This window comes from Carassius gibelio, chromosome A13 (genome assembly GCF_023724105.1).
Source record: "Carassius gibelio isolate Cgi1373 ecotype wild population from Czech Republic chromosome A13, carGib1.2-hapl.c, whole genome shotgun sequence".
Taxonomy (NCBI): domain Eukaryota; kingdom Metazoa; phylum Chordata; class Actinopteri; order Cypriniformes; family Cyprinidae; genus Carassius; species Carassius gibelio.
The window spans coordinates 24,542,699-24,557,685 of record NC_068383.1 but is presented as its reverse complement, the minus strand read 5'-3'; the positions used below and the strand labels follow the sequence as shown (position 1 = coordinate 24,557,685).

Genomic DNA, 14,987 nt, shown 5'->3' with positions numbered 1-14,987 from the left:
TTAATTTAAAGACAACACTGTTTATGTTTGATGAACTTAAAACTATAGTTTGCCATTTGAAAACATTGATCAATTAAAAGTTCAAGTTGGAAACGTACAAGAATAAAATGAGTTGAAAATACTGTTATAGTGTTAGTTAATTAAATATAAGTTTAGTTACAGTTATTTTATATGTTATAATGAGTTCTGTATTGTCCAATTAGATGCTGTTACGTCATTGCACGGGGACTAGTTTTACTGATTGTTATGTTCAGAGAGAGTATGCTCGCAGGTTCTGGTGCAGATGGTTGTAGTAAACCCATCAGCACTGGGCAAGAGCATAATCCCGCTGTTGTAATCTATACTTTACTAAGTAAACTTCCTTCAATGGATTATCTTTGTTGTGTGCTTCTCTCCACGCCTCCACGGACACTGATAGACTAACGTTACAGACAAGAGCACAACAATACTTTAAAAAGATGATGCAAATAGTTGCCTTAATTTTATTCAGTGAAACAATATTTCACATTTATATCAGGCAGTCCTCCTACAAAAAATGACCCTAGGTTGTTTGTGCAAGCACCTTATTATGATTTATATTTATGTTTTCAAGTTTACTGCCCTCCAGCGGGTGTAAGAATAATGATGGTGTTGTGTTGTGTCTGTCATCATGAAATGAAGTATGACTGTCATCACCAATCAAAATGCGTGTTTATCTGAATTTAATTTGTGGACTTTTTACATGGTCCAACCTGATCTCATGGCAATTTTCGACATATTTTACTAGGTGGCTAATTCATATGAATTCATACAAATGACCACAACTAACCCCGTCCCTAAAACTACCCTCACATAAATCATGCAAAATCTTGATTTACAGTTCATATACATATTATGTACATATGTTCTCTGGCGAACCCATTATCACATGTTTGCATATTTTCATAAAATTTGATGCTCTACCAACTGAGCTATACGAAACTTGAATTATGAAGCAGATAAAAGAGTACGAAGCATTAATATGAAAGTGTCCTGTTGCTAATAGGAGCGCAAATGTACAGTATTGTTAAAAATAATAGCAGTACAATGTGACTAACCAGAATAATCAAGGTTTTTATTATATTTTTGATTGCTACGTGGCAAACAAGTTACCAGTAGGTTCAGTAGATTGTCAGAAAACAAACAAGACCCAGCATTCATGATATGCACGCTCTTAAGGCTGTGCAATTGGGCAATTAGTTGAAAGGGGTGTGTTCAAAAAAATAGCAGTGTCTACCTTTGACTGTACAAACTCAAAACTATTTTGTACAAACATTTTTTTTTTTTTCTGGGATTTAGCAATCCTGTGAATCACTAAACTAATATTTAGTTGTATGACCACAGTTTTTTAAAACTGCTTGACATCTGTGTGGCATGGAGTCAACCAACTTGTGGCACCTCTCAGCTGTTATTCCACTCCATGATTCTTTAACAACATTCCACAATTCATTCACATTTATTGGTTTTGCTTCAGAAACAGCATTTTTGATATCCCCCCACAAGTTCTCAATTGGATTAAGGTCTGGAGATTGGGCTGGCCACTCCATAACATTAATTTTGTTGGTTTGGAACCAAAACTTTGCCCGTTTACTAGTGTGTTTTGGGTCATTGTCTTGTTGAAACAACCATTTCAAGGGCATGTCCTCTTCAGCATAGGGCAACATGACCTCTTCAAGCATTTTAACATATGCAAACTGATCCATGATCCCTGGTATGCGATAAATAGGCCCAACACCATAGTAGGAGAAACATGCCCATATCATGATGCTTGCACCTCCATGCTTCACTGTCTTCACTGTGTACTGTGGCTTGAATTCAGAGTTTGGGGGTCGTCTCACAAACTGCCTGTGGCCCTTGGACCCAAAAAGAACAATTTTACTCTCATCAGTCCACAAAATGTTCCTCCATTTCTCTTTAGGCCAGTTGATGTGTTCTTTGGCAAATTGTAACCTCTTCTGCACATGCCTTTTTTTTAACAGAGGGACTTTGCGGGGGATTCTTGAAAATAGATTAGCTTCACACAGACGTCTTCTAACTGTCACAGTACTTACAGGTAACTCCAGACTGTCTTTGATCATCCTGGAGGTGATCATTGGCTGAGCCTTTGCCATTCTGGTTATTCTTCTATCCACTGAACCTACTGGTAACTACTGGTTTGCCACGTAGCAATAAAAAAATATACGAAAAACCTTGATTATTCTGGTTAGTCACATTGTACTGCTATTATTTTGAACAATACTGTACATGCTCTGATGGGTTGTATTTCAGGGATTTTGACAAATGACCTACGTGGGTGTATTGGGTCCCTGTAGTTTTTGGTTCATTCATTATTCTATTTCGGAATGAAAGATGAAATTTAAAAAAGGCTGCAGCTTGGTTTTTTGTTTAAAATAAAAAAAGCAAAAATGGCTGTATTTTGTTTTCCAAATGTATTGTGGTCATCAAATAATAATATTAGAAAATTGGATGAAAAAAAAAAAACAATAAAAGGTCAGTGTACTTGTACTTGTGTGTCCATTCGTTTTTCATTTTTAATCAGGAAATTAAATACGGAAAATGTGTTTTCTTCTTTAATGGTTCAAACATTGATGCATAGAATTAGCAGACACAAACTAATTTCTAATTTTATTTTATTTTTTTAATTAAAAAAATATTTCATTAAAATTTTAAAAATTAAATAAATGTGCTTTTTAAAGTGTATATAAATGCTAAATTTAATTTCTACCTTTTTTGGAGTCTCTATACAGACGCTTTGCCCCTTTCACGCTACTGGCGTGGCTCCAGTAACTGCTTTATGAAAACTTTTAGCTTTGATATTTTTATGATCTTATAGTGTCCCTATGCCTTTTCCAAGGTTATTGTTTTGGGAGTCTCCTACAATATGTTTTCAAACCATTCTCAAACAATTTGTTCAATTGCCTCATTGATTACAACAGATATTTGAGAGATCGTGATAAACTGAAATGAATGACAGCCTTAAAATGATTATAGGGAGTGCAGACCATGCTTTCTTGGCAAGTTTATTCAGAATTTAACCAATTTTGTTTTTCATTGTACTGTTGAACCTGTGACAGCCGCATGCTCCAAACATCCACATAGACTGCGACCAAAATGGTCACTATTTCAAAAAATTTATAATTACGTTACCATATTATTATAAACTATGATAAAAGTTCATCAGCATGCATTGATGAATGGCATGTTGTAGCAAAAAAGCAACAAAAAAAAGACTGCAAATGATGTTCTAGTGCTACCAACTGCTAAAGTGCAAAACAGCGACCTGTAGGAAGAATGAGTCTAGAGCCCTGTATAGCCTAAATGTGGAATTATGTGAATGCCATCAGTGAACAGGGAAAAATATGTCAAAATGTATAAGGCATGTGTAGCCTTTATGTGAACTGAACAATCACGCATCCTCTCCAATAACGTACACATATAGCACACAAAGTTAAGACAAAATTATATCCCAATATATATTTTCATGATGATAGATTTCCCATGATTCTGCAATGTCTTTTTTTTTTTATCAAATTTTTTCTATATTAATTTGTGAATTTTTCAAATGTTTGTTAAAAGTACAAAAATGAACTTAAAAAAATCTGAAAAGAAGTCAATATTCTACTTTTTCAGGCAGTATTTTGTGTGTACAGTTCAAATGTTTAGTTTTCAGCGTAGCATTTAAAAATACAATAACTGATAATTTTTCATTTTTTTCTTCCAATTTTCTAATACTATTATTTGATGACAACAATACATTTGGAAAACAAAATACAGCCATTTCTGCTTTCTTTATTTAAAACAAAAAAACACCCTTTTCTAAATTTCCGCTTTCATTCCGAAATAGAATAATGAATGAACGAAAAAGTACACAGACTGTATTGGTTGGAAAACATTTTGATAAAAACCTGATTTCAAAAAAGTTGGGACACTGTACAAATTGTGAATATAAGCAGAATGCAATGATGTGAATGTTTCAAATGTCAATATAAATGTCATATTTTATTCAGAATACAACATAGATGACATATCAAATGTTTAAACTGTGAAAATGTATCATTTTAAGGGAAAAATAAGTTGATTAAGTTTCATGGCATCAAACCATCTCAAAAAAGTTGTGACAAGGCCATGTTTAGCACTGTGTGGCATCCCCTCTTCTTTTTATAACAGTCTGTAAATGTCTGGGGACTGAGGAGGCAAGTGTCTCAAGTTTAGGAATAGGAATGTTGTCCCGTTCTTGTCTAATACAGGCTTCTAGTTGCTCAACTGTCTTAGGTCTTCTTTGTCACATCTTCTTCTACTTCTACACAGCCATGATGTTGTAATTGATGCAGTATGTGGTCTGTCATTGTCATGATGGAAAAGGCAAGGTCTTCCCTGAAAGAGACGACGTCTGGATGGGAGCATATGTTGTTCTAGAGCTTGGATATACCTTTCAGCATTGATGGAGCCTTTCCAGGTGTGTAAGCTGCCCATGCCACACACACTCATGCAACCCCATACCATCAGAGATGCAGCTTCTGAACTGAGCGCTGATAACAACTTGGGTTGTCCTTGTCCTCTTTAGTCCGGATGACATGGCGTATGGTTTTCCAGCCTTGACCCTTACACACAGAGATTGTTCCAGATTCTCTGAATCTTTGGATGATATTATGTACTGTAGATGATGATAACTTCAAACTCTTTGTAATTTCTCTCTGAGAAACTCCTTTCTGATATTGCTCCACTATTTTTCGCCGCAGCATTGGGGGAATTGGTGATCCTCTGCCCATCTTGACTTCTGAGAGACACTGTCACTCTGAGAGGCTCTTTTTATACCCAGTCATGTTCACAATTGACCTAATAAGTTGCAAATTGGTCCTCCAGCTGTTCCTTATATGAACATTTAACTTTTCCGGCCTCTTATTGCTACCTGTCCCAACTTTTTTGGAATGTGTAGCTCTCATGAAATCTTGTCTCCAAAAAGTTGGGACAAGGCCATGTTTAGCACTATGTGGCATCCCCTCTTCTTTTTTATAACAGTCTTATTGCTACCTGTCCCAACTTTTTTGGAATGTGTAGCTCTCATGAAAATCCAAAATGAGCCAATATTTGGCATGACATTTCAAAATGTCTCACTTTCAACATTTGATATGTTATCTATATTTAATTGTCAATCAAAAATAAGTTTATGAGATTTGTAAATTATTCCATTCCTTTTTTTACTCAATTTGTACAGTGTCCCAACTTTTTTAGAATCAGGTTTATATATACTTTGTTATAATGAGAGGATCTGAGCTTTAATGACAATCTGTTTTTTGAAGACGCATCCTCTCCAATAACGTACACATATAGCACACAAAGTTAAGACAAAATTATATCCCAATATATATTTTCATGATGATAGATTTCCCATGATTCTGCAATGTCTTTTTTTTTTTTTATCAAATTTTTTCTATATTAATTTGTGAATTTTTCAAATGTTTGTTAAAAGTACAAAAATGAACTTAAAAAAATCTGAAAAGAAGTCAATATTCTACTTTTTCAGGCAGTATTTTGTGTGTACAGTTCAAATGTTTAGTTTTCAGCGTAGCATTTAAAAATACAATAACTGATAATTTTTCATTTTTTTCTTCCAATTTTCTAATACTATTATTTGATGACAACAATACATTTGGAAAACAAAATACAGCCATTTCTGCTTTCTTTATTTAAAACAAAAAAACACCCTTTTCTAAATTTCCGCTTTCATTCCGAAATAGAATAATGAATGAACGAAAAAGTACACAGACTGTATTGGTTGGAAAACATTTTGATAAAAACCTGATTTCAAAAAAGTTGGGACACTGTACAAATTGTGAATATAAGCAGAATGCAATGATGTGAATGTTTCAAATGTCAATATAAATGTCATATTTTATTCAGAATACAACATAGATGACATATCAAATGTTTAAACTGTGAAAATGTATCATTTTAAGGGAAAAATAAGTTGATTAAGTTTCATGGCATCAAACCATCTCAAAAAAGTTGTGACAAGGCCATGTTTAGCACTGTGTGGCATCCCCTCTTCTTTTTATAACAGTCTGTAAATGTCTGGAGACTGAGGAGGCAAGTGTCTCAAGTTTAGGAATAGGAATGTTGTCCCGTTCTTGTCTAATACAGGCTTCTAGTTGCTCAACTGTCTTAGGTCTTCTTTGTCACATCTTCTTCTACTTCTACACAGCCATGATGTTGTAATTGATGCAGTATGTGGTCTGTCATTGTCATGATGGAAAAGGCAAGGTCTTCCCTGAAAGAGACGACGTCTGGATGGGAGCATATGTTGTTCTAGAGCTTGGATATACCTTTCAGCATTGATGGAGCCTTTCCAGGTGTGTAAGCTGCCCATGCCACACACACTCATGCAACCCCATACCATCAGAGATGCAGCTTCTGAACTGAGCGCTGATAACAACTTGGGTTGTCCTTGTCCTCTTTAGTCCGGATGACATGGCGTATGGTTTTCCAGCCTTGACCCTTACACACAGAGATTGTTCCAGATTCTCTGAATCTTTGGATGATATTATGTACTGTAGATGATGATAACTTCAAACTCTTTGTAATTTCTCTCTGAGAAACTCCTTTCTGATATTGCTCCACTATTTTTCGCCGCAGCATTGGGGGAATTGGTGATCCTCTGCCCATCTTGACTTCTGAGAGACACTGTCACTCTGAGAGGCTCTTTTTATACCCAGTCATGTTCACAATTGACCTAATAAGTTGCAAATTGGTCCTCCAGCTGTTCCTTATATGAACATTTAACTTTTCCGGCCTCTTATTGCTACCTGTCCCAACTTTTTTGGAATGTGTAGCTCTCATGAAATCTTGTCTCCAAAAAGTTGGGACAAGGCCATGTTTAGCACTATGTGGCATCCCCTCTTCTTTTTTATAACAGTCTTATTGCTACCTGTCCCAACTTTTTTGGAATGTGTAGCTCTCATGAAAATCCAAAATGAGCCAATATTTGGCATGACATTTCAAAATGTCTCACTTTCAACATTTGATATGTTATCTATATTTAATTGTCAATCAAAAATAAGTTTATGAGATTTGTAAATTATTCCATTCCTTTTTTTACTCAATTTGTACAGTGTCCCAACTTTTTTAGAATCAGGTTTATATATACTTTGTTATAATGAGAGGATCTGAGCTTTAATGACAATCTGTTTTTTGAAGAGTAGGAAATGGATTTAGACCGTATCATAGTACTGAGACTGCTCTCCTTAGAGTTACAAATGATCTGCTCTTATCATCTGATCGTGGGTGTATCTCTCTATTAGTTTTATTTAGTGCTGCGTTTGACACAATTGACCACAACATTCTTTTGCATAGACTTGAACACTTTGTTGGCATCAGTGGAAGTGAATTAGCATTGTTTAAATCGTACTTATATGACCGCCATCAGTTCATAGCAATGAATGAAGATGTATCATATCGATCACAAGTGCAGTATGGAGTACCTCAAGGCTCAGTACTAGGGCCGCTACTCTTCACGCTTTATATGTTACCTTTGGGAGATATCATCAGGAAACATGGTGTTAGCTTTCACTGTTATGCTGATGATACGCAGCTCTATATTTCCTCGCAGCCTGGTGAAACACACCAATTTGAAAAACTAATGGAATGCATAGTCGATATAAAAAACTGGATGACAAGTAATTTCTTACTGCTAAATTCAGAAAAAACAGAGGTGTTAATAATAGGGCCTAAAAACTCTGCTTGTAATAACCTAGAACACTGTCTAAGACTTGATGGTTGCTCTGTCAGTTCTTCGTCATCAGTTAGGAACCTAGGTGTGCTACTTGATCGCAATCTTTCCTTAGAAAGCCACGTTTCTAGCATTTGTAAAACTGCATTTTTCCATCTCAAAAATATATCTAAATTACGGCCTATGCTCACAATGTCAAATGCAGAAATGTTAATCCATGCATTTATGACTTCAAGGTTAGACTATTGTAATGCTTTATTGGGTGGTTGTTCTGCACGCTTAGTAAACAAACTACAGCTAGTCCAAAATGCAGCAGCAAGAGTTCTTACTAGAACCAGGAAGTATGACCATATTAGCCCGGTCCTGTCCACACTGCACTGGCTCCCTATCAAACATCGTATAGATTTTAAAATATTGCTTATTACTTATAAAGCCCTGAATGGTTTAGCACCTCAGTATTTGAATGAGCTCCTTTTACATTATACTCCTTTACGTCCGCTACGTTCTCAAAACTAAGGCAATTTGATAATACCTAGAATATCAAAATCAACTGTGGGCGGCAGATCCTTTTCCTATTTGGCGCCTAAACTCTGGAATAACCTTCCTAACATTGTTCGGGAGGCAGACACACTCTTGCAGTTTAAATCTAGATTAAAGACCCATCTCTTTAACCTGGCATACACATAACATACTAATATGCTTTTAATATCCAAATCCGCTAAAGGATTTTTAGGCTGCATTAATTAGGTAAACTGGAACCGGAAACACTTCACATAACACCGTACTTTCTACATCATTAGAAGAATGGCATCTACGCTAATATTAGTCTGTTTCTCTCTTGTTCCGAGGTCACCGTGGCCACCAGATCCAGTCTGTATCCAGACCAGAGGGTCACTGCAGTCACCCGGATCCAGTACGTATCCAGACCAGATGGTGGATCAGCACCTAGAAAGGACCTCTACTGCCCTGAAAGACAGCGGAGACCAGGACAACTAGAGCCCCAGATACAGATCCCCTGTAAAGACCTTGTCTCAGAGGAGCACCAGGACAAGACCACAGGAAACAGATGATTATTCTGCACAATCTGACTTTGCTGCAGCCTGGAATTGAACTACTGGTTTCGTCTGGTCAGAGGAGAACTGGCCCCCAAATGAGCCTGGTTTCTCCCAAGGTTTTTTTCTCCATTCTGTCACCGATGGAGTTTCGGTTCCTTGCCGCTGTCGCCTCTGGCTTGCTTAGTTGGGGTCACTTCATCTACAGCGATATCATTGACTTGATTGCACATAAATGCACAGACACTATTTAAACTGAACAGAGATGACATAACTGAATTCAATGATGAACTGCCTTTAACAATCATTTTGCATTATTGACACACTGTTTTCCTAATGAATGTTGTTCAGTGCTTTGACGCAATGTATTTTGTTTAAAGCACTATATAAATAAAGGTAAATGATTGATTGAAATGTAGCGATAGAGAAGCATTTCCATTGGCTGGTGTCTGCAGGTTATTATTGATTATTGCTTTGTTTTATTGGTTATTTTGGGGGATTTAAGTATCTGTAATTTGTGGGTGGACAGCTCTCCTTATTATAATCCATCTGTGGAAGGGATGCTGTCTTCAAGTGTATAACCTGATTGCTGCTTGTTACAGGAGCTGAGTGCCTAAGGAAGGAGTAAGATTCCTGGTGTTGGTGTTTCTTTCACGAGTGCTGGTTGAAGTGTTTGTGTGTGAATGTGTCACCGGTGTAAGTGAAGGGTGGTTTGCTGTGTAGGCCGATTGTGCCCTTTTGTCCTGCTGTCAAGCCTCAGATCCTGTACCTTGAACTTTGGATGTCTTTGATGACCCAGGTTGCCCATTGTTTGATGTTCTTAAAGTTTGTAATTGAGTCGGTTATGTGAACTGTTGCATTCAGCGACTGTTTTCTACCTTATGTGATAAAAACCCTTTTTTAATTGTAATAAAAATTATTTTTGTATATCTGTGTCTCCTGCCAATGACTCGTGAGCTGACCTGTGTTGCTTAAAAAAAAGAGGAAATTTATTTAATAGATGTCCCTGGGACAGACCCAGGGTTGCAAACTTTAGCCACATATATATATTAATATATTTATATGTATATGTGTGTGTGTGAGGGTTAATGCACGGCCATCTGTGAATTAAACCATTTCTTAACCCAATCAGAATTGAGTATTTAGACAGACCATCAAATCACTTTAAGGAGTTACATTATAATGTGCAAATTCACACACAGTGTATTGTTAACTCAGCCTGAATTGTCAGGGTGCCTGTCTTGATATCCCTGATCTTCAGTAACATCCTCAATGAAGAGCAGCAGCATCATGTACCTGTGTGTGTAGAAGTTTCTGGTGTGTTTGTAGTTGAGGGATCCTGAGAGTTTGGGATTGGTGTCATCGTTTGAGCTTGATCTGTAGAGAATGAATGTTAGTTCAGATTCATCATAATGTAGAACAGGGCATCTCTGAGAAATCATCTTCTATACAGTGTTTTCTGAACTACAAGTCATGTTTTTATCATCTGAAACATGCTAACATTTATTCAAAAACATGCACTAACCTCAAAAAAAAAAAAAAAAGCAAAGAGCAGACACTTCAAACTATGCACTTCAAGCTTTCAAGCATATAACAATAATTTCTAGCAATGCTAACTTTAATATCTGTTTAATATCTGTGACAGTCAGCATGAGCATTCGAGGCATATTTCCAAACACATTCTCCTGTGAATCGATGTTGTTTTAAGAAAAACAAAAGCTTCTTTAATAATAGTTCAGAAACCAAATGTTCCTCTGCAGCTAATGATTAATTCATGGAAATGATCCATTCTGAATGAGAGGGACGTACACAGCTTCAGTTTCACTTCAAATAACTTTTTATAGGTTCGACATGTCAAATAAATGTTGTTTGCAGTGAATTCCACTGTAATTTACTTTAATTTTATACTCATTTTTCAGTTTTTGTTCAGTAAAATACGTAATAGTGCAAATATGTGGACAGTTTACACCAATAAAACCAGTATATTACACACACAGACACATTAACTTTAGCTTTGAACACTGTGTTAATTATGAGGATCCTTGAAAACATGGTTTACTAGAAAGTGTGAAAAGCCCTGACATAGAATATGACAATCATATTTTAACTTAGATCATAACATTACATATAAAGTTTAAATAATTCCAGCAGAACTTCTTGACTGTAATATTTGGACATTAGTTTGCAGCAGTGCTTTGAGTTTCTTCTGTCAGACTGAACCAAGCTTTTGTTCTGCTTCAATAATACTTACGGTCCTTAAAGGAACACTCCACCGTTTTTTGAAATAGGGCTTATTCACATTATTTCCTATATTTAGATAGGTGGGCAAATGCATTTTTGTGTCAGTGCATGCATTGTTTTAGTTTGACTGGGTCAGCGTTAGCTTAGCTTAGCACAATGAATGGAATCCTTTGTTGCCAGCTAGCATGGCCTGAGTAAAAGTGATCAAAAAAATAAAAAAAACCCACCTAATTACTTCTTGTGGCCTGCGTATTCACAGCGAGTACAAATAGCGATCCAGATTAACACTAGGCGATTTCCTAGGCAGATATTGACTTGGAACTATATTATGGGGAAGCACAGGCGAAGCACTGCTACTTCGGCGCAGAGATATCACGAATCCCACGACTTATGTCAACACACAGGCGTGAATAGTAGAATGGCGATGAACATGGCTGATTTTGAGAGAGACGAAGAGGGTGACTTCTCACAGTCAAGAACCAGAACCATACCTATTTGAACCAGAGTTTACAGAAGACGAGCTGCGTGCTTTGGAAATAGAACGACAGGAGGAGGAGGTTGCGATCGTTCAACAGCCTGAGGACGTGAGGATGAGAGCCAACATGAACTGGTGGTGTGAATGTGGGGGAATATGCCAATCTATGCCGACGGAAATAGAGTGTCTTTGCTGTAGAGAGTGGGACATGTTTTTGCCATTGATGACCAGGCTCAACACGTCAGATCAAGATGAGCGTGCCCGAAGTTGTGTCACATCTACAGAGGATTTCACGGCGCTGATCCATTCTGCAGTACTCGATTTTTTTTCCGGTGTGACAAAGTGAACTGGAAAAAACGCCCCACGCCGAATGGACCAAATAGACAGCTGTCCACAGAGTAAGTGATTATTTTAATCATGACGCATGTATAGATCGACCCATATTATACCTGTATTCACATAGAGTTGATGTTTTCATGTGTTGCGTGATATCTCTGCGCCGAAGTAGCAGTGCTTCGCCTGTGCTTCCCCATAATATAGTCCCAAGTCAATATCTGCCTAGGAAATCGTCTAGTGTTAATCTGGATCGCTATTTGTACTCGTTGTGAATACGCAGGCCACAAGAAGTAATTAGGTGGGGGTTTTTTTTAATTTTTTGATCACTTTTACTCAGGCCATTCATTGTGCTAAGCTAAGCTAACGCTGACCCAGTCAAACTAAAACAATGCATGCACTGACACAAAAATGCATTTGCCCACCTATCTAAATATAGGAAATAATGTGAATAAGCCCTATTTCAAAAAACGGTGGAGTGTTCCTTTAATATTACTCACATTATGAGGATCTGAAACTGATAGAGGAGATGTTTTCTCACCTGATCTCTTGACAGTGATTGTGACTGAGGCCTTGACTTGATCTCTGTGAGTAACATTACATCTCCACTCTCTGTTGTGATCTTCATTCAGGAGTGTTGTAGTCAGAGAGATGATACAGGGATCTGATGAGGATGATCTCGTCGGTTTAACACCGGCCTGATTCACCCAGAACAGATGAATTCCCTCAGAACGACTGGATTCATCACAAGAGACTGGAGGATATGAATACAGCCGACAGGAGAGAGACACAGAGAGACCTGAACTGATCTGAGTCTGTGAGACTGAAACACAGAATAACACACACATCACACACTCTTCAAACATCACGAGAGAATAAATGAAGAAATTGTCATTTTTAAATTGATCAAATAATCATTAAATTACCATGAAGAACATGCAGATAAACACTAGTGTCATTTCTTAGTCGTGGTCCACCCTCACCAGTCCATTGTTGGCAGGTGTAAAGTCCATAATCTTCTGTTGAGATGTTCCTGATGTTCAGAGAGCAGTCAGACCCCAGACTCAGTCTCTCGTGTCTCTCTGTGTCTTTCATCTTTTTCCCTAAACCAATCAGTTCAACTGCTGCTGAATTACTGTTATAGTTCCATGTAGTTGAGTTGTATGCACGAGGAGCTTTATTACAGGGCAGACGGACATCTTCACCAGAACTGATGAACACATGAACATCATCCTCTCCACTGATACCTGAAACACAAGAAGATCTGAGTGATCATTATGATATATATTAATAAATGAATGACAGAAAGCAGAAGGTTCAGATCAGTCTTTTTCAGCAGTTATTACAAACACACTCTCCAGAATAAACTCTTGTTCTTCATCAGAGAGCTGTTCACATCACAAACACACTCTTCATCAGAGAATAATTCAGAGATGTTTGAGAGTGAATCTGTCTAGTTTGAGTGTGTTCAGGAAGAATCAGTGTGTTCTGTATCAAACACAAGAAGAAACTCTTTCTCAGACTGATTGCACTGAATGTGTTGAAGAGAAAACACAGATGTCTTTACCTGTGAGAAGTGAAGAGAGAGCGATCAGTCCCAGCAGACACAGATGACACTCAGACATTTTCTCTTTCTCTTCATCATTTGCTCTCAACTCTTTCTTTAAATACTCTCAGCTCCTCGTGTGGTTTTAACTTCCTCTGATCTGACCGACTGAGTGTTGAAATGACTCTAGAGTTGTTATTTAGTAACATGATGTCAGTCGTAATGGAGAAGTGAGATCAGCTGGAGCCGATGTAACCTGCAGTGTTTCTGTGTCCACCTCAACAGGTCAAGATTATCCCTCGAGACCCGAGCGCTGACTGATGCAGTGTTGTGTTGAAACCTGTTCCTCTGCTGTTTCTTAAGACCTAACCATAACCACTAACCAGACGCCACAGCGGTGGTGAAACATGTTCTTCAGTGAGAACTGATTACTGTTATCCTCTCAACACACATTTACTCTGAACACGATCTACAGGCCGTTCTTCACATTACTCCTAGTTTCACTTCTTTCTTTCTGCAGTTCAGCTCTAGACAGAAAATCATTCACTTATAGAAAACTGATCAAACTGGTTTGTTACTGAAAAGGTTTCCGCTATCAATCACTTCCTATGATTGTGTTCACACTGAGAGAAATAATACCCATAATGCCACAGTGGATCAAACCTGCTGTCTGGCGTTTTGAAAATCTACTTTTTCAAACTCTTCCAAAGACTTTCAGTAAAAGATGATGGGTTTGTTGTTAAATGACCAAACTGTGAATGTTTTTAACACATCATCAAATGTGATGACATGATGTCAGAAGTGTTTGTTCTCTGCGAGTCTTTCAGATGTTGACTGATCTTTCGTCTCGTCTCAATATCCACACTTGAGAGTGAATGTACAGGAATTAAAACTTTGCCCTTTATGTTCATTTCATTTGAAAATACATATAACTTCTGTCATTTTAGTAAATATATAAAGCTGTATGTATTTTGTAGCAGCACCACTGAGCAGACAAGTGTGTGAAGAAAGCGCTGTATAAACTGTTAGTTTTTCTCTCCTCTCAACACCATAATGGTCATCTTTCATCTGTTTGTGGGAACTCAGTTAGTTTGACCGCACTGGTTTAACACACACTGATCTGAGATCATCTCTGAACACTGTTTAGACGGACGCAGTGAATTCTCACACATTCACACAGCACTTCCTCGTCTTTCTTTAACTGAGTTCCTCAACTTTTTCCTTTCGTATAAATGTTTCCAAAAGTTGCTGCAAACCATTTACAAGTTCAGTGTTAGTTTCCCAGGTTCAGTGTCTCTAATGAGTTTATTTTATGTGAAGCAGGGCTCCTCATCCACACAGATGGCTGTGTTGTTCAAGTTAACTCAAAGACATTGATTAGTAGATGGAGGTGCGTTGAATTAGAGTTATAGAGTGACTCTCTAGGAGCAGGAATGAAGCACCTGATGCAGCTAAAGCACAGATCTACACAGATTCATCTCTGTGGGTTTATATATACCAGCTGCTCTCAGACCTGTTCTGGAGTCTCCTCAGCACTGCACACTGCCTGTGTCTGGCATACTTCTCTACTATATAGTATGGTAAAAGCAGCAGGCG

The 14,987-nt window shown here is 37.5% G+C and overlaps 1 protein-coding gene across 1 annotated transcript in view; it reads right to left on the bottom strand.

Annotated features, from left to right (window-relative positions):
* LOC128026695 (uncharacterized) overlaps nucleotides 1-13,852 on the bottom strand; it is a 34,890-nt gene extending 21,038 nt beyond the window's left edge. Inside the window, exons 1-4 of the mRNA XM_052613960.1 lie at nucleotides 13,413-13,852; nucleotides 12,772-13,092; nucleotides 12,387-12,668; nucleotides 10,093-10,173 (exon numbers count right to left, since the gene is read on the bottom strand). Of these exons, the coding sequence (XP_052469920.1) occupies nucleotides 10,093-10,173; nucleotides 12,387-12,668; nucleotides 12,772-13,092; nucleotides 13,413-13,470 (742 nt within the window). The 5' untranslated portion in view covers nucleotides 13,471-13,852. The remainder of the gene's footprint in view (nucleotides 1-10,092; nucleotides 10,174-12,386; nucleotides 12,669-12,771; nucleotides 13,093-13,412) is intronic.
* Between the last annotated feature and the right edge of the window lie 1,135 nt (nucleotides 13,853-14,987).